Source organism: Porcisia hertigi, chromosome 35, assembly GCF_017918235.1.
Source record: "Porcisia hertigi strain C119 chromosome 35, whole genome shotgun sequence".
Taxonomy (NCBI): Eukaryota; Euglenozoa; class Kinetoplastea; order Trypanosomatida; family Trypanosomatidae; genus Porcisia; species Porcisia hertigi.
This window is the reverse complement of record NC_090594.1, coordinates 1,053,841-1,072,898: the sequence shown is the minus strand read 5'-3', so window position 1 is coordinate 1,072,898 and position 19,058 is coordinate 1,053,841. Positions and strand designations below refer to the sequence as shown.

The following is a 19,058-nucleotide window of genomic DNA, read 5'->3' as shown; positions in this document are numbered from 1 at the left end:
AGCGTAGTCGTTCACATCGTCGCACTTCGCGATTGAGCATTGCCCGTGAATCAGATCGCGCCGCCGTGTGACGCCCCTGTTCTTTTTCCGGCACTCCTTTCATAATGCATTCCAGCCCCACTCCGTCTCTCCTGTCCGAGTACTACCCGACCAGTAGTAGTTCCCTGGAACAGTACACATACCTGCGCATCCTATGGCTTCCGCTTTCCGTGTGTTTTAGGTGGAGCGGCGAACAGCTGAGCACCGAATTAGGTACCTCTGCAGCGGCGACGGCAACAGCCACGGTAACGCTTTCAACGGACGTCTCATCATCGCCGAATAAAGCGTTGCCTTTGGCCGGGAGTAGTTCAGGCTCGTCGGCGCCGCCTAGCGCAAGCCTGGGCGGCGGCAGCTCTTCTTCTAAGGGTCCATACTCGGAATCTTTCCTGAATGGAAATGAAACCACAAGCGGCTACGAGGTAGCGCTGAGACGTAGTGTTGCTCTGCACCCACCTGTTCCAGCCTCTGAACTGTCCTGGAGGTCATTCCCAGCGGTGTCCACGATGTTTACACCACCAAACACGCCTAGCGAGCCAAACGGACTCCGAAAACCCATTTCGCTTGTTGATCCATCAGCGTCGCTGCGTTTTTTCCTCACCAGCAATCCCGGCACTTCGCGGTGGGAAAACATGGACAGTCATCGCGCCACCGTCGCTGTAGTGGTCGTTGTGAACACCACCGCACTCACTGTACCTGTGGAGCACGCGGTAGAAGTCGTCAGCACCATTTTTGCTGCGCAGTTCAGGAGTAAAGTGTGTCGCTGCATCGTGGTGGATCCTCCCCAAGCGCTGGCAGTGCAACTTTCTCAATCATCTCTGTACGTTTGCGTTTCTCAGGCACTACCAGTGAATCAGACAGCGCAGAAACTTCTCGTCGGTTTGGCGCAGGCGGTGGTCGATGCTCAAGGAAATGCTCTTCGGCTCTACTGTCAGCCTGAAAAGCTGGACAGCACGGCAGTTCGGACCCCCATGGACAAGCTCACCCCGTTTTCAACAGCACGCAACGTGAGTACTATGATAGCCTCCCGCTTCAAGAAGAAAGCGGGGGACGTGCTCCTGCAGATCGGTGCTGTTGCCTCTGCGCTGGCTGTCTACGGGGAAACACAGTTCAACTCAAACATGGACTCTCTCTGGTGCTCAGCGACTGTAGAGAGTATCGCCGCTGCTAGGTATCGTTATCTGCAGACCACGTTACTTTGCCATCGCAGCGCGCTCGAGGACACGGTTATACAACTTCAAAGCGACAACCCTCCATGGGGACCAGGCCTCGTTGCATCGGTGGATCAACTGGGCTCATGCGTGGCGCAGTACGGCGAGAGTCTGAGACAGACGATTGCGGGCTTCAAAATTTCGTCAGTGCCTCATTCGATGCTGGCGCGGCTGGTGCGCGAAGTCGAAGAGAACGTGGCGGCGCAGGTTACCCTGCTGAAAGCGCTGCTCGCGCGAGTGCGTGTATGTTTATCTGCAGGCACGTGGGAGGTACCGTCGGACCCTCATTCATATCGACTGGGCGGCGACGTGAAACGCTGTGTCGAGTGTGTGCTGCGTCTAGCGTTTAGTGAGATTGACTTGTATTTGAATGAGGCACTGCGGCAGCTTAGGAAGTGCGTGCCAACGGGCACACTGATGTCGTCCACCGCAGCCCTTGTGGCAGCTGTATCGGGGATCGGCGGCGGAGGTGCAACTGCGGCAGCCGTGAGCACATCGTTTTCAATGCTACGTAAGCGGGAATTGGAGATTCGCTTTAAGCGACTGGAGTTGCTGGCAGCCCGGAAAGCGCGGCAGCCTTTTCTCGCCGAGCTAAGCTCGCTGCGCAGTCTTTTTCCTGGCGCCTATGGGGATGAGTGGACGGTGCGGAGCCTTCTCTTTTTTGCATATTTGTCCATGATCAACGGCGCTGAGCGCCGTGCACGGGCGCTGTTGGTTGAATACGCTGCCGTCAAAACACGTCTGCATTGCAGACAGGAGGCCGCCGAGGTGCTCCTGCGCGTGTGTGCACTGGCTGGCATTGGACTGCCGCTTGTTGGCCTTCATGCACCGGCCAGCAATGCGAGTCTCGGGGGGACCACTGCACACGCTGACTCATCAGCCGACCCGCTCTGTCAGCTCAGCCGCGACGCGACAGCCACGCGAGCCCCACACCTAATGGAGAGCAACAACGGCCTTGAGGCATCGGTGCATCCGAACGCCTCGATTTCTCCAGCCATGGGCATATTCAGTGCTCTGGAGGAGCACGCCCCAGATTGCGGTGTGGCGCGGCTCAATCAGCTGATCACCAACGCCGCACTCCTGAAGGTCCCACTGTTGCTGGAACTCATCGAGGTCTTCGATGGCATGGCTGCGGCAACGGTGACGGCGGCGCTGCGCTGTCAGCTCGCGACGCTGCTCCTCTTCCAGTTTCCTCACCTTCTCGAGAAGGCAACTCAGCGGACTCTCAAGTCTCTGGTGTGTGAGACCTCGGCGCTGCTTGAACCGCAGGTAAGCACGACCATTGTACCAGCCCCCTTTTTCCTGGCGTGGGAAGCTTTTCCCCTGCCGCCGCATCTCGCACCCCAGACAGTGCCGGTCGGCGGAGCTCTCTTCACTTTCATTGATACGCAGCGACTGAAACTGACTATCCTGTGCCTGAACGGCGTAAAATTGGGTAGTCGTACCGTATGGACTGTTGGCGACGTTGGATCAGTCCTGGTGACATTGTACAATCCTTTCCATGAGCCACTGGTGTTTGACGCATTGGCCTTGCGGTGCCAATCCTGTGCGTCTCCCAGCTGCGCGGACGAGGACACCGCAGCGGAGAATCCCGCAGTGTCAAAGTCGCTCTCGCGCCCGATGCGCTCACCCATCTCGTACGTTTTGTCCGATGTGGAGGTGTCTCCGCTCGCCAAGCGCAAAGTGCTTCTGCAGGTGCAACCAACCGAGGAAGGCACTCTCCTCATTGACGGTGTACATCTGCGATTGGCAGAGACGCATTCGTCCCAGTCGATCACTGGAAAACTACCCGCCCCGATGCACATTCCAGTGCTGCAGCGACTGCCACAGGTGTCGTGTACCCTGAGCACGAGCGAACTGGAGGTCTTCGGGAGCCAGCGCATCGACTTTACGGTGCGGGTGGTCAACTGCGGCTCGGTGCCCATCACTTGTATTTCACTCACAGTACACAGTGAGCAATGCCAGTTGGAGGGCTGCGAGGGATGCAAGGAGCGCCGCAGTGAGACGGAAACAACGGTTACGCTGAACAAGCGCGCCCTCACCGCAGCGGCTCGCACACCACTACAGCCTGGTGATGTTGTCATTATACCGGGCACCCTGGAGGCGCCACCGACAATTGGAAAATTCGGTGCGCACTACGTTATGTTCCGCACGGATCTTTCACTGCCTCACCCCACCCCGGAGAAGCCTGCCAACGTGCCGGATGCGGTTCCCGTATACGCGGTCATACCGCGGCGAGTCACAGAGACGCGGCTGCGCCTCTTTCACTCGCCCGGCCTCATTGTCACGTCCGTGGCACTCACTAAGGACCGCCACGCGGTGGAGGTGCGCGTCGCGAACCGTAGTCGACTCTACAGCATGGAGCTGCAGCTGACTGCCCTCGCATTTGCGGAATTGCCGGATGCCTTCATTGTCGCTGGTGCCGAGTACGTGGTGCCTCCCATAAAGCTGACGCACATTCCGCCCGCACAAGGGAAGGACGGCTTTCGGTTTTTGGTGCCGTGGGTGGTGCGCGAGTTGACTCAGTGCACCGGCACACTGGAATTGGACCTCTCACTTATAAGCAACGAATTGGTAAGTGCGGAGCCGCTCGACGAGTGTGTGGTGTCACTCGAGGTGTGCGTATCGCATACAGCGCTACGACAGCAGGCCATAGAGGCGCCATCGTTGATCGTACCAGTCGAAAGCAAAGGCCTGCTCATCACAAATGCCTCACACAGGGAGGCGCTCAGCGAAGGGGTGGTACCTTTGTACCGCTGGGAGTCCGGCGGAAGCTCCTTGTATGGAAAAACGGAAAGGAACCTTGTTGTCTCGCGTGCGAAACGTGGTCACTGCGCCACAGGCCTCCCTGGCGCTACCGGCGTCGTGACGGCAGCAGCCGCGCACGACAGTGTTGCGCAGCCTGCGGCAACAGCAGGCCAAAACATGGCGCACTCGCGGACATTGCAGGAAGGGGATCTGCTGCCAGGTGAAGTAGCATCCAACTCCGCGTTTTCGCGGCGCCACACGGAGTCCATGGACTGGGCGCCGGAAACAGGCACGGTTGGACTGCAGAGTTTGAATCGAGATCGGTATCTTTTTCCCACAAAGGAGAGCTCTGAGATTGGTGCGCTAAAAAGTGGTGGGCACGGCTCTTTGGTGCCGATCGTTATCCCTGCTGTGACGCCGATTCGTTTGCACCTTTCTGTTGCAGCGCCGCGGTGGCGCCGCGCAATCCCCCTTCACGTCCACGTCTCTATCGATGCGCATTTTGACGTGGCGGTGCTCGCAGGTGCAGTGAAGGCCGATACGATGGTTGGCGAGGGGGGGCGCGCGGTGTACAAGGGAGAGTTTGAGCTCCTCGCGTTCAAGACGGGCGAGCACGTGCTGCGCGTCACCATCAGGGATGAAACTGAGCGAGAACTGACTCACACAATTCATCTAATTGCCGAACACTCGTGCGTATCCTGACGAGAGGCTAAGTAACACAAACACACACGCAAACAGATGCGACGACATTCCCATGAAACAGGCCCACTAGGAACAGTTTCGTGGAACCGCTCGCAGGGAAGATGAGAGCATTTTCCAGTGAAGCAGTATCGCGCAGCTCGCTTTCTCTAACGCCACAGAAATCCAAGAAGTCCACGGTGAGCAGGCTATTTGGATCCGTTTACTATGTACATAATGGGGTTCTGTCACCGTTTGTGGGGCTTTTCTTGAATGTTGGCGCATGCGTCTGCTTTTTTCGTGTGTGTGTGTGTGTGTCGCCTCTTCGTGACGACCCTGTTGTTGTATTTGTCCGCATCACGTTGTCTCGGAAGAGAAAAAAAAAGAGATCGCCTGCAAGGGTTTGGAAATGAAAATAAATTCCAGGAGAGGCCCGAGGAGGGGGGGGGGAGAACAGGGAGGGACGACGCGCGACTAACCACAACTGAGGTCTCTGTGTCGCATCCACCTCAGCCCATGTCCTTCGGCCTCGCGCGTCCCCCTCTGCTTCTCCCTCCCCCCCCCACACACACACACACATACAAACATCACACCTCCACTCATCTACCCACTACTTTTCTTCGAACTTTGCACCATCGCCGAAACTACTATTCACCGTTATCTTATCCCTTTCCTTACACACACGTACATGCATGATGTATACAATGGCAGTTGCACGTCTCCTTTCATTGCACTGGGCACGCTGAATAGCACAGACAGACAGATCTTCAGGTGTATGTATATATATATATATTGTTTTTTTTTGTTGTCGATTGCGTACACAATTTCCACTCTACGCAGTAGTACGTCTCACTGTCCACTCGAAGGCGGGTGTGTATCTGCGCTTTTCTTTCTTTCTTTTTGACTCTAGTTCGCTCACTGCTATCACTGTGTCTATCCGTTGTCTTGTTTACTTTGTGAGAGTCGCTTGTGCGCTGGGTGTACTGTGCTGCTTCCACTAGCGTGCTCCTCAGACACACTGTTTTGCACAGATTTAGCAACAGTGTCGACTATTCATCCCTGCACTCCACGCGCTTGTGTGTGTGTGTGTGGTGACAGTATCATCAACGTCACAACTCCTTGCCCGTTGAGGGACTCTCTCCGTGATGCCGCCAACCGCTATTGGAAAAGGGAACAGCGAGTCTGGTGGTCAACAAAATGCCAGAGGTCGGCCACCGCCGCGTGGGGGGCGAAAGCGTGCCCGAGACGCGACTTCAATTACCCCTGCATCACTTGCCGTTGAGAGTGGTGACGCCCCGGCTGATCGTACGCTCACAACGGCGGCCTCCGTCGCGGCACCCAGCAATGACAGCGTAGACGTTGCTCCAGACATTTCATCCACGTCGGTCACCCCTGCCGGGCGAGACTCCGTACGTGACCACCAATCAGTCACTTCGTCCTTTGCCGACGGAGGGGAGGGGGAAAATCTAGAGAATGACCCCACCGGGCTAGTGCACTCCGCCACGTCGCAGACTCCTTCTCCCAGGGATGCCGCCGGTCAAGAGGCCGACGAAGAAAAGGCAGCGCGAATGCTGCAGCAGTCACGCGGTGCTGCACAAGCGATTCAGGCCCGGGTTGAGAGTTGTGTGTCTCGCTTCAAGATCATAGAGACGCGCCTCGATACTCTACTGAAAGAGCGACGGGAAATGAAGCCAAAGCTGGAGGAAATCACCCAGTCACGTCACCCCGAGCGCTACATGGAAGTCGTCTCCCTCAACGTCGGGGGTGAACGCTTCACGGTCCCATTGTCAACGCTCCTGAGCAAGGACGCCCCCAATTACTTTCACATCCTCCTCGGCGCCGAGACGACGGAGTGGGTGGCACCGGTCTTCAGGGATGAGCACGACACGATCTTCATCGACCGAGACCCCTCTTGCTTCAAGTACATTGTCGACTACCTCCGCGGTTACCACTATTTCAACCTGCTCAAAGAGGACTCGATGAGGCGTCTCAAGGTCGACGCGGCGTACTATCAACTACCTGGACTGCTGGCCATGCTTGGAGATGTAGACAGCGATGCTGAACTGCAATTCAGCCCCGGACCCGGTGTGAGCCCCGAGCGAAATCGGTTGCGCGTGGTGTACGGTGTGGCCGTCGTCGGCGATGTGTCGCTTGTCACCGGGCGGCACACGATCACGTACGAGGTGAAGGTAGCGGACTACGTAGGGTTTGGCCTCATCTCGGAATCGTGCGTCAACACAGATCAGGAGTTCCACAAGATACCCGACTGTTGTGTCTACTACATGTCTGGCGTGTTTTACACCAATTACCCGTACCACCGCAAGGAGGAAAACCTGGAGCGCATCGAAAATGGATACTACGTAACAGTGAAGGTGGATCTGGAAAAGGGCTATGTGGAGTATGTGCTCAAGAACTCGCGCAAGATGGTTTCTCTCGGTCGCGCACGCCGCCTGCGCTTCGCCACCACGCTGAAGTTGGCGTCGCGTGTGCGTATTGTCCCGCCAGACGAGGTGCGTCGTCGCCTCCCACCCGTCCACTACACTTTTGGTGAATAAGAAGTAATTCTAGAGAGAGAGAGAGAGAGAGAGGGAGGAGGGGGGGGAGGGGAGGAATGGGCGCGGTGACACTAAAACTCCTTGAAAAAAGTGTGTTTCGGAGCAACGCACGACGCCATGGAGGAGGTGTAGGTTGTGCCTGAAACAGATGATAGTGCAGGCGTTGCGGTGGGGCGGTGCTGGACACAACGTAGGGCCATTCCCGGGGTCGTTTACATCTCGACCTTCGCCACCGCCCCCCCCCCCCTCTCGTATGGCACCATCCCTTTTGTCTTTTCGAGCGCCTCCTCGTTTTCCTGCCGGATCTTGTATGATCTTTGCGACTGCCGCGCCTGGACTGTTCTCTGATTGTGACATGCCAGCCCTTTTCCTTTTCCGGGCATTGTGTCCTTGTCTTCGTATTTACAGACCAGATTCATCCCCCCGCCCCTGTGCGGGTGCGGCTCATTTCACATTGCTGGGACCACTCCTTGTCGTTCCTCGCGTGTGTCCTGTTTGACAACTCTCCTTTGAACTTTGCCAGGTTGTCACAGCGGTGGCGTCAGGCTAGTGCCTTTTCCCTCTCCTCAGACGCGCAGACAAGTCTTTCTCAGGGGTATGTGACTGCTATAGCGTGTCATCGTGCCGTAAAATCATTCAACACGCCTCTGCCTTTGTGGTTGAGGCTCTTCTCCCCCTGCCCTGGACGTGTCCCCCCCCCCTCCCTACGGGGGTATATGATTGCTTCAATTGGTTTATTGTGTTTGTGTAGTTGTTTGTTTAGCAAGTCCTTCTCAAGAGAGGGGGGCGCTTCTCTTTTTTGTTGGGAGAGGGACGTGGGCAAGAGGTATACACCGATACATCTGCAGATACCGTCATGTATGTTCATACATTGGCCTCTTTTTTTTTCTCCCCTATAGCTTTGACAGTGCTTCCTGCTTGTTCTTTCACCTGATGCGTGCGTCATTTTTCTGTGTGTGTTCCCCCTGTTGTCCACATATATATATATCTATATAAGTAAATATATGTATATGCTTCTTGGTGTTGCTGCCCTTCCCTTCCCTCCCTCACTCCCCCAAACACCACCGCCATCATCGGTGTGTATTGATTTGACGTGTGTGTTCGTGTGTACCCTTGGAAGGCACACTGAGTGAGTGAATGTACCCCTGGAGGTGTTTTTGTCATTGTATTGTTCAATCTTGTTGTCGATGGGGATGTGTTACGCGGATGTGCGCGTCGATAAACATGACACACACTTAAAGGATTTCCGGAAGACAAGTAGCCCTCCGCAACGTAACTGTTTGTGAAGGTGACGAGCGAAGGGACGTGGGGGAAAAACGCAAAGGCACTGCGCGAGGCCGCTGCTTCTCATACAAAAGTGGGGGGGGGGGCGACACATTGTACTAATAAGGGGTCTCAATGCACCGTGAACCACTTCGCCGAGCACGATCTAGCACTCTGACGATAGACAATGTCTCTGAGAGGGCGGCATGCTGTGCTATAGCGAACACCACTCTTGAGGAAGCGCCTATTCACAAGGCGGTGTCTCATCACCAACGTTTGCCAATGACTTTACTTGTTCTCACGTTTGCCTCACGTTTTTGTTGCTGCCTGTTTTTCCATTCTTGCCATATGCAGATTCGTAATATTTACTAAACACTGTACCCACCTCCATACTACTTTTTTTTTAACTCGCTGTTTTTTTTTTTGTTATTATTGTTGCTTCAATCACCTCCCAGACAGGAAAGATCTGACGCTTGCGGGTGGAAGTAGATTGATTGAAATCTATCGCTAAGCGAAAACAGGTGGAGGCGAACACACACACACACACACACACACGTGGTATTCATAAGTCCGCTCGCACTAGCACAGCACCTACGCCCCTCTCTGGTTGAGGACGAACAAGCGTGCATCACATCGAAAGGGGGCATCGGTCGTCAAGTATTCTCCCCTTCTTTCGCCCCCACAAATATATATATTTATATATATTTGTATTTATATTCAGGTGTTTTTAGTGTCCTCCCTCAGTGCTGTGTTTTTTTTTCTTTCAGTTCAACGCCGTCGCCAGAATTGCATACAACTCGGCTGTAAAGGAAGAAAAAAAGCGACATCCGGTGACGTTCCGTTTTATCGTCATCGCATTTTTGCCCCCTCGATCCCACGACGCTGTGTTGTATTTTGTTTCGCCCTTGAAGGCTTCTTGTGTAACGCCGACCATGCCTGCAAAGACCTCTTCCTCTCCACCCCGCGGCAAACTTGCCAGCTCATCGCCCAGCAACGCCCGCCCGCCTTCTGCGACAGCGGCAGGCGGATCAGCCCCTCAAGGGGGCACACAGGAGCTGACGTCCTATGTGCAGGGACTACTCCAGCAGATGCAGAGTCGCTTTGAGGAGATGTCAACGTCCATTGTGTCCCGCATCGATGAGGTCAGTGTTCGCATTGATGAACTTGAGAATTCTATTGAGACCTTGATGCGGCAATGTGGCACAGATGAGGGCAATACAGCCGCTGCGGGACCAAAGAAATAAGTGTACCCCAGGTGAGAGGACAGAGCTCACTACAGACCTTCCTCTTTCGTAGGCCTCCGGCTCCAAGGCACCCATAAAGTGCAGTGCCTCTCTTCCTCGCTTCCTTTTCCCCCAAGCGAATGCCTCGACGATCGCACATCTTGCTGGCAAGAGTACGGCGGTGTCGACGTGTGAGGGGGGAGGGAGGGAGGAGAACGGGGGGTATAGTGTGAAGTGTGTTTTTCGTTTCGCGTGTCAAGTCCAAGTCGCTTGTTTTCCCGTTAACCGCCATTGAAGCCGCTCCTTGCACCATCTGTGCCCGCCCCCCCCCCCCCCCCCCCTTCTCCTCCTTCATTTCCTTAACGCTCTCACGGGCTTGATCCTTTCGTGGAGGAGGATCTGGAAAGCGAACGAGTAAAGACTCGTCCCCGTTTACAGCATGTCTCTCTTTTATTCCTTTTCCTCCATTCAGAAATGGCATCGGTGCTTTTGGACCCAGGAGGTGTGGAAGATCTCGTGTACGGTAAGTAAGGGGCGTCGTATTATCGAGTGGCAACACCAGGTCTCCTTGGTGTGGTTCTGTGCGTGTGCGATACAGCGACTTGGGGTGAAGTAGATGGATTTGGCCCTCGAGGGTCTCCCCTCTTTTATTTGATGTTTTTGTTGCCACGAAAGTCGTGTGGGTGCGTCTCTTTTTTTTTTCCGCCGTTTTGAGGTCGCGTGTGGGGTGTTGGATTTTTTGTGGACGGGCGTGTGTGTTTGCGTGGGCGGGTGAGTGGGTGTATTTGCATCGTTGTTTTTTTTTTGTGTGTTCCCGTGTATTCTAGATCCAGTCTTTTGGTTTCCTTAGCATGAAAGTATGTAAGTCGTATCCACCTCTGTCGCTGTCAAATCGAGAGACTTCGAGACTCGGCAGCTCCGCAAGCCTTTTCTGGACCGATTTCTCCCTCTTCATGGGACATCTGTTCATACTGACGGCTTAAAACTCGAGCGGACACACGGAGGCTCTGTGTGTTTTTGCAGGTATGCTTTGAGTTTTCCCTGCAAGCCCCCCCCCCCCTCCCCGCGCCCCCTTTTCCTTTCTTCAGCACCACTCGGAATCTCAGATGCTCGCCTCCTCGAAAATATCACTCATCTCAAAAACTCAACCCGATGCTCACTCCTCCCTACCGTGCCACTCGTTGGGGTGGGGTGGGGGAGCTCCTCACTAGGCGCACATCACCTCCGCCTGAGAAACACGAAAAAAAAAACAATTGCACCTGTTAGCAGTACACGTCCTTCTTACCTTTTCCCTATCTCGTGCCCCAAACAATGTCGACCACGCGTGCGCTCCGTGGTGCCCCGACTCGGCGGGGGGCTCCCGCCGAGAGCATCTTTGATGCCTGTCGCCGTGGTAATGCCGAGCGCTTTATGGAGTACGTGGGGAAGGGTGGGTGCCTCAGCGAGTGCGATGACCAGAAGCTTACATTGCTACACCATGCTGCGTTTTCGGGCAATATCGATTTTGTCAAAGTGATTCTTGACCGTAGTGGCACGCAGCAGGTCGATATCGACGCTGCCGAAGCTGAAGGTTGGACACCGCTGCACTACGCTGCAGACCGCGGACACACACTTATAGTCGAAGCTCTCCTCAACGAGGGCAGCAACGTGAACGCGCGCGACACTTCAAAACGCACGCCCATGCACCTCGCCGCACTCTCTGGCAGAGCAGAGGTGGTGGCGCTACTGCTTGGCAATGGCGCCTCAAAGACGGCAAAGAATGTAGTGGGCATGACCCCTGCGGACTGCGCCAAGGCGGCGACCCAGACAGCCGTGATAGCTCTACTCGAGTAACAGCTGAGCGCAGGGTGTCAATCCAAGGCCAGCAACGGGTGTTCTTTGTTGTAGACGTCACCTAGACTCCTACCAACGATGACAAATATGGCCACCCCGTCGCTGTTGTCGGTCGCCCGTGTTGTCCCGCGTGATGTGACTTTTACTCACAATTTTGCTCAACTGGACTGTGGCCTCCACCGATCTGTCAATACTCCCGTTGCATGCAGAGAGACTGCCCTGCGAGTAACATCCCCCCCCCCCCCGCCGGACCATCTTTGGTCCTGCCATGGCACTGCTTGCGCAGAGACACTTGTTGTGTTGCATGCCAAAAGGGGGAGCGTCTGTAAAAAATGTCGGGCGATACCGGGGCTGGGGGCAGGTGGACGTGCTGTCTTATGAAGAAGCGAAGAATTTGTGGGCATATCGAATGGGGAGGTATGCGTCTCCGTTGCTCCCTTCCCCCCCCCCCCTCCCTTGCTACATTTGGTTCTACGAATTCATGTGTCTTTTCGTCTCTCTCTCTCTCCCCCCCCCCCATTGACTTTGTGTGTGTGTGTGGTGGTTGGCTAAATGCCCCTGTGCGTGTGGTGGTGGTATGGAGGGGGGGACTTGGTTCTTCGTGGGCAGGCGGCTGCAATGAGCAACTCAACACACACACACACACACAGACACACGAAACAAACCGAAAAGAGCTAGACATACAGGCTCATTGGCACATATAGATCAACTTACATTCATACTACTTCATAGATATCCTACGGCACCAGCACGGACGCGAAGGTGGGCTTTGAGCCGGTCCATATCAACCCCATTCCTGCATTGATACTCTCATTGCAAGGCGGATATCCGTTCCCTTTCTTTTTTCGCTGACTGAAATTTCGAATCCCCAGCAAAGGATGCACTCGGAACGAGCGTCATTGCTTGATGCAGATGAGTCGACACCATCGACTGGGCTGCTGAACGGCGTGCCCGCCACGCAGTCACCCGCGCCTGCGGTTTCTCATAGCAAGGATGAACTCGCTGTGTTCTCTAGCGCTCCGCCGGTTGTAGCTTCGACCGAAGCCCCCAGCCTCGAGAGGCAGGAGGAGGACAAACCCACGAGATCCTCCGTTGATGTAATATCCGGAGTCTGCGAGAGCGCGAGCATGCCGTTTGCAGCGGACGACGTGACCCAGTTTAGAGCAACGAAGGGTCAGTCGTTTCTGGTGCACGACAAAGGTCTGGAGCCAATTCTCGGTGACTCTTCACGAGATTTCTTGCCGTTGCAGTCGCACACCACGGCGGTTACCCCAGAAGAGCTTCAGGCTCTGGTGCAGAATGGCGAAAACGAAGGAGAAAACCGTAGTGCCGATGCCAGCAAGTACGACGACGCGGCTCGCAGCAAAGCGATACAGGACAAGTACAGTGTCACATCAGAGTGGGTGGAAAGTCTTCCGCTAGCTGACTTGGGTGTCATCGCCACTGAAGCGGTGTATGCCACGGCTGGTTCGCAGGCGACGCCTGTCGCGGAAGCGGTAAAAGACAAAAGACGCAGGCGAGGAGAGAGCGCAGTCCAGAATGGACATGGTAGCAGCGGCGGCGGTGAATACAAGCGACGGGCACAGGAGAGGGCAGAGACAGCGGAGCTGCAGGCAGCCTTCAAGCATTCACAGCGAGCTTTACGAAAGCAGGCGAGGTCGGTGAACATGAGGGAGGTCTTCTCTCGTACGATTCCGCTCCCGGCGCCCCTCCAACCCCCCACCACCAGCACCACCAATGATCTCGGTAGCCCATCCTCGTTTCCCCTCGAGACGTTGCCAGCTCACACCAGCATCGCGAATGGGTCAGCCAGTACTTCCACCGTAATGGGTGCACTTTCGCCGCCGTCGTGTCGATTGGGCCCCTCTGTCTTTTCGCACACCTCGTGTGTGTCGCCGTCTTCGCCATCAAACAGCAGCGGGTGGTCCCCTAGCGTGGCAGGTGAGTTGACGAACCAATTTCTAACGCGTTTGCAACAACAGAGGCGGCAAAAGTTCGAGAAGATGGTCTCACGGGAACTCACACAGACACAAACATGGAGCGTTCCACAGAATCAACACCCGCAAAGCGCCCCTGAAGATGGCCGGGGCGACAAAGATGGCGCACACTCCCCACATGCGCCCACAGGAAGCGCGGCGACGAACGCCTTTACAACCCCAGTTGACGAGCTCGTTATTGCGGAGGAGGACAACGAAGCTGCGAACTGGTTGCCTGTCGAACCGCCGTCGCCGGCTACACAGAACTCGAGGCGCGTGACGCAGGTAGATGCAGCAGCAATCGCCGATAGTGGGCTACTGGGAGCGAGCTCAAGCCAGGAGGGACGACTACCGTCCTTTCCCACCACGCCTGTCGAGATTCGCAAAACGGGGGAGGAGGAGGAGGGGGAGGCGTCGCAGCATCAGGATAAAGTGGTGAAGTCACTCGCCCGAAAGCACGAGATATGGAAGCTGAAGCAGAGACAGCTGCGGGCGCAGGAGCAGGTCGAGTTGGACGAACGCGCCAAGGCGATGCAGCAGCCAAAGCGGACGAAACCTGTGGCAAGTCTTACCTCGTCTGCTCCGTGTTCCATCAGCATTCGCGGGCACTGCGGCGATGCCGATTTATTACCAGCGTCCACCGCGAAGGAGGCCGGCGGGGTATCCGCGGCGTTTTTCTCAGACGTCCTTCACACGTCTCAGATTTCTGCAACAGACCCCCACCGACATGCTCCTGCCATGAACAAAGGTTCCATGCCAGCCGTGCGCTCTATTTCATCGACGAAGCTCTCTCCTGATGATATTTCTATGATCCGCCGCATTAACAGCTTTGAGAACTCCTCTGCGCAGCGCGTCGCTGTTTTTTGCACGGCAACGGCAAAGCAGAAAGGTGGGGTGCCGAAAGCCTGAAGGGCACGGGCGATCATGAAAGGCGGCGGTACGAGCGGCATCCTGAGGAACCGCAGGCTGTTGTTAGGGGCGCGCTTAATAGCACGCGCCGCGAGCTTGCAGAGCAGCTTCCTTTCTTTTACTTTTGCTTGTCTTCCACACAGGAATCCCGCGCGGCGCGCCGTTTACTCTCTCCCCCCCTTTCGTAGGGTTAGTGTGCAAAGCCCTCCTTTTTTTTCACTTAGTGTTTTTATTTTACTTTATGTGTTTGTGTGTGTGTGTGTATGTGTGCCCCACTCACCTCGGTTGTCGTCGACGATGTGAATATCAATTGCGTGCGCCAGCTCCGTCGTGATCTTCCCCTTCTCATTTCCCACAATACCGTTGATGTCATGGGCGATGAAAGCGCCGTGAAGGATTTCGGAAGGGGAGGGGAGGGGAAGGGAGGGGGGGGACGCCAATTGCCCATTCAGTGCGTCCTCTTGTTGTTGTTGAATTGTTTTTTCAGGTGGGTGGTTTGCACCTGACGGTCACTGTTCCCTTTCTGTTTTTGGACAGGGGAAAGTCGGTAGTAGGGCACTTTATTGGGTGTGGGGGGGGGGGCGTCTCAACCACGTTATGGTGTGGATGTGTGTGCGTGTGTGCCTCTCTCCGTACCACAGCTTCCGCCTGCCGTCCTGGTGAGGGGAGGGCGGATACGCTCGGTACCACCGCTGCGGAAAAACAAGGAAGGAAGGCCACCGTGTACCGTCAGTCGAACAAGGCGCAGCATCACAGCTGGGCATGGATAATGCTCCCCCCCGCCTCTCTACTCTCCCTCCTTCCTTTCCCCTTTTCTGTGTCTCTATATTTTTTACCCACCCCCTCCTCCTCCTCGGGGGCGGCGGGAACATCATTTTGTTCCCCCACCCTCCCCTGATTTGGATTCCTCGGTGGATTGAAGTTGACCAGCGGGCCAAGCTGCGTGTGCCTTGGCTTGAAAAAAAACACGTGGTCTTTTGTGTAGCACACAGACCGCCATGGCTCTGGATAAGAGCCGCATATCGATTCTCAGCTCCACAAAGGTGGATGGTGACAGGCTCAGTAGTGTAGGGGACACGAGGGATGCCTTAATTCCGGCCAACCGTCGTGAACAACTGAAGAAGGAGAAGTGCTGCTCTCTGTGTTGTGTAGCGTACGGTACTCTGGTCTCCTCTGCGGCCGTTTTCTGCATTGCTGCATCTGCCACAGCGGTGTCAATTTTTGCAGAGTCGCGTATTAACTACACTGTGAATGGTGCAATGCGGCAAACCGCATGGATTGCGTTCCCGGGCGTCCTGGTGGGCGCCACTTTGCACTACTTCATGGCGGAGGCCATGTGGAGCAGCAAGAAAAACTCCTGGGGTCAAGCGTGGACAAAAGCAATCGTCGCGAATGCGGGGCTCTGGACTGCGGGAATCGGCCTCGGCACTCTGGGATGGCGCAAAGGACTGACGCTCACTGCAGCAGGTCGACGTCTCTATCATCGCTACCCGATCCCCTCGGAGCCACTGGAGGCGCGAGTGCTGCGATCTAGCCGTGATTTTTTTATCGGAATGGGCACCACCTACTGGTTAAGCGGTGTGGCAAGCGGTCACCTGGGTTTTGTGACCTGTGTTTCATTTTGCGTCTCAGCAGACCGCCCCTACTTCATGATGGCACCTCATGGCGGATACGCCAACCGCTGTATGCCCCCGTGGCGTCGACAGCAGCTCCAATCAATGGCGCTAGGGAGCGCCTCGACAGATCAGCCGATCAGGACACCGGCGCCGCAGGAGTAAACACTCGAGCCAGCTGTCGAGCAACTGATGACGATCATGGTTGGCGTCTCCTTCACCTTCTACGGCGCGAGGTCAAAGAAGCGGTGCGCCTCTCTCCTCACAGCTTTCCCCCTGGAAATGAAGTGGGGAAAAGGGGGTTGATCACAACGTGTGTTGTCCGTCAAGGTGCTTGGTCGAGCGGGCCTTCGGCTTGGTGGCGCGCGTGGGCTCTCCTCCACAATCTGCTAGAAGTGCGTCTGTCTGTCTCTGTGTACGGATGCTTGTTTGGCCACATGTGTTACGTCGTTCCCTTTTTTTTTTCCACGACGGACTCCCTGAGATGTCGGAAGCGGAAACACAACAAACAAAATCGATGTTGCAGATGTTCCTCGCTACAAGACGTCGTCATTGTCTTGTGCCGGTACAGTCGTTTTCGTTTTCTCTGCGACTGACCCTCACCCCCCCTTCCTCTCTTGAATAAAATACGCATACCCTTTTTGATGCCACGCTGCTCCACTGTGTGGCTGTCTTGTGTACGCGTGCCCCCGTTGCACTCTCTGGGCTCTGTCTCACTTTGGATGTCCTTTTCCCCCGTTTTTCGCATAGGCCCCCCCCCCCCCCCCACACACACACACACCTTTGCCTCCATTGCTCATCAGCCCATCCCCCCCCCCCCTGTTCTTTCCAGAACAGCGACACTCCCACTTTTACAGGAGTGTGCGACCCCGTGTGACACCCCTCCTTCGCCTCTTATTCTTTCTTGCATGACAAAAGACCGTCTCCACTACCGGTTGTCGAGAAAGCACGCCCATGGCGCCGAGGAGGTGGAGCGGTCTATCGGCATCACCTGCTCGCGCTATGCGCCGGCAGTTGCAACAACGGACAGGCGCCGCCCTGTGGCGCTGATGAAGTGGGCATTCGACGATTACATAGTAGAGGAAGAGCTACCTAGCGACGCATTCGGGTCCTCTACGGCAGCGGACGGCAAGCCTCGCACAAGCTTTGTCGTCCGCCTTCTCAGCGAAGGGGTGCCAGACCCGGTCTTGGAGCGGCAACTCCGTGAGCGACTGCCGCGGCATATGCGGTTTCATTTCCTCGCTCCTGTAGACTTTGTTAGCTGTGCATCGCGCTATGTTTGGCTTCGTTGTGATCGAGCACAGGCAACCCAGCATCTGAGCGACTCTTTTCACCAAGAGCAGCTCTGGCACACTGGGACAGGGGACGTGTACGTCAGTCCTGTCCAGGAGGTACTTGTGGACTCAGAGGCTGACCATTTCCCTCTTCACTTGCTTCCCAACACGCGGTACACTGTTACCCTGCGCAACATTCAAGGCAGCTTGGGTGATATCCTGCCGCAGCTTCGAAGTGTGGCCCAGAACGGCTTCCTTAACTACTCCCACGCCGCACGACATGGGGTGGGGCTTTCCTGCGTCTACGAAGACACCAAGCTGCTGCTGCGTCGCGAGTACGGCAATTTCCTGAGGCGCTACGTGAGACGGCTCACCGAGGGCACCACACACGTGCAGCGTGAGATGCCCGTGCTGGAGGAGGTCCTCGCCTCGCCGCGCAGCTCGCGGCGTGATTGGCGCGGCGTGGTTGAAGGGATCGAGGCCGCGATCAAAAGCGACACACAAGTTTACGCGCGGACGCGGCAGACCGGGGTGTACCCACCGCACCACGATCTGCTCTTGGACTTTGTGCGGCGGGCAGCAGATATCGCGCCGCGTCACCATGACTCGGCCCAGGTTATTCGCGAAGCGGTGCGACCGCTCGTGCTGCAGGAGGCACTGCACGCCATTACAGATGTGCACTTCAACGCACTGGCCTCTCTTCGTTGGCAACGCGGTGGTGACGCCGTCGCTGTCGGTGACATCGTTCGCGTTCAAGGCTTCACACATCAGCACATTGGCGATGCAAAAGATGCGCGAGATGTCTTTGTCGGTGCAGCAGACCACATCAACGGCGCCATGCTTTCTTCTGCCCACCAAGACTGGTCGGCCTTCTCGGCAGAAGAAAGCGGAACAGCGCACACGGCGAATGCCTACCAGCGTGTGAGCTCCAAGGCGGAGGCTGCCCGCTATAGCCTCACAGACGTCGTGCTGCCAACTTTCGGCAGATGTGAGACTCAGATCCCACTCCTATTGGAGGGGAGCAGCGATGCACTTTTCGTCGCCCTCACACAAGAGCTGCGCGTCGAGGGTCTGCCAGAAATGCGCCTCGCGCCTCGCCCAGCTTTTCGGCGGCTCGTGCAGCTGCCCAGCGATATGTCGTTCTACATCGTGGATGAGAAGCGCGGTTGGGATTGGGAGGAGGACGCCGGTGCGACGCGCTTAAAGGCGTCGATATACCACGATCAAGATGGCATTCTGCGCTTCCGCTCACCCTTGTCGCGGCGGACAGGCAAAAACATGGTTGCACGCCTCGGCATCCGTGACGGCACAGCGCGCAATTTTTTTCTCAAGCCAGCGCGGAAGCTTGGCATGACGTGTGTGATGCAGTTCACGCTGCCACCTGGAAGTCACGCGACGTCAGTGATTCGAGAGGCATTCATGATGGCCACCGTGTCACCCTCCGCTATTTTTCGCCTCCTGGCCGCGAAGTAGCAGTGATGACAAGTCAGCGATCATGGTGTGGATGCTGGTGCTTCTCTGTGCAACCCCCTCACCCCCCCTCCTTTCTTTCACACCCCCTCATGTTGTCGAAGCCCATAATCCCACACACTCTCTGCGTGTGAAAGAAAGGGGGGAGGGCGGTTAAAGATGAGAGGGGAGGGGAGGGGAGGGGGAGGCGGTGTCCGCGTGTGCATCTCCATCTTCCCTTCGTCGTCACAGGAATACCCATTAAATCTCAACACTTCCCGTCATGAAAC

At 56.1% G+C, this 19,058-nt stretch overlaps 7 protein-coding genes across 7 annotated transcripts; all 7 read left to right on the top strand.

The window, feature by feature from the left end:
- Positions 1-104: 104 nt before the first annotated feature.
- JKF63_01266 (uncharacterized protein) lies at positions 105-4,697 on the top strand (the record flags this gene model as incomplete). The annotated part of the gene is made up of 1 exon (XM_067897314.1): positions 105-4,697. The coding sequence occupies one exon, from the start codon at positions 105-107 to the stop codon at positions 4,695-4,697; it is 4,593 nt and encodes a 1,530-aa protein (XP_067753471.1).
- Positions 4,698-5,818: 1,121 nt separating this feature from the next.
- Positions 5,819-7,228, top strand: JKF63_01265 (uncharacterized protein; the record flags this gene model as incomplete). The annotated part of the gene is made up of 1 exon (XM_067897313.1): positions 5,819-7,228. One exon carries the CDS (start codon positions 5,819-5,821, stop codon positions 7,226-7,228), a length of 1,410 nt encoding a protein of 469 aa, XP_067753470.1.
- A 2,195-nt stretch (positions 7,229-9,423) lies between these two features.
- Positions 9,424-9,735, top strand: JKF63_01264 (uncharacterized protein; the record flags this gene model as incomplete). The annotated part of the gene is made up of 1 exon (XM_067897312.1): positions 9,424-9,735. The coding sequence occupies one exon, from the start codon at positions 9,424-9,426 to the stop codon at positions 9,733-9,735; it is 312 nt and encodes a 103-aa protein (XP_067753469.1).
- Positions 9,736-11,025: 1,290 nt separating this feature from the next.
- JKF63_01263 (uncharacterized protein) lies at positions 11,026-11,547 on the top strand (the record flags this gene model as incomplete). Its single annotated transcript, XM_067897311.1, has 1 exon — positions 11,026-11,547. The coding sequence occupies one exon, from the start codon at positions 11,026-11,028 to the stop codon at positions 11,545-11,547; it is 522 nt and encodes a 173-aa protein (XP_067753468.1).
- An 878-nt stretch (positions 11,548-12,425) lies between these two features.
- JKF63_01262 (uncharacterized protein) lies at positions 12,426-14,432 on the top strand (the record flags this gene model as incomplete). The annotated part of the gene is made up of 1 exon (XM_067897310.1): positions 12,426-14,432. The coding sequence occupies one exon, from the start codon at positions 12,426-12,428 to the stop codon at positions 14,430-14,432; it is 2,007 nt and encodes a 668-aa protein (XP_067753467.1).
- Positions 14,433-15,430: 998 nt separating this feature from the next.
- On the top strand, positions 15,431-16,210 carry JKF63_01261 (uncharacterized protein; the record flags this gene model as incomplete). Its single annotated transcript, XM_067897309.1, has 1 exon — positions 15,431-16,210. One exon carries the CDS (start codon positions 15,431-15,433, stop codon positions 16,208-16,210), a length of 780 nt encoding a protein of 259 aa, XP_067753466.1.
- Positions 16,211-16,767: 557 nt separating this feature from the next.
- JKF63_01260 (uncharacterized protein) lies at positions 16,768-18,792 on the top strand (the record flags this gene model as incomplete). The annotated part of the gene is made up of 1 exon (XM_067897308.1): positions 16,768-18,792. The coding sequence occupies one exon, from the start codon at positions 16,768-16,770 to the stop codon at positions 18,790-18,792; it is 2,025 nt and encodes a 674-aa protein (XP_067753465.1).
- Between the last annotated feature and the right edge of the window lie 266 nt (positions 18,793-19,058).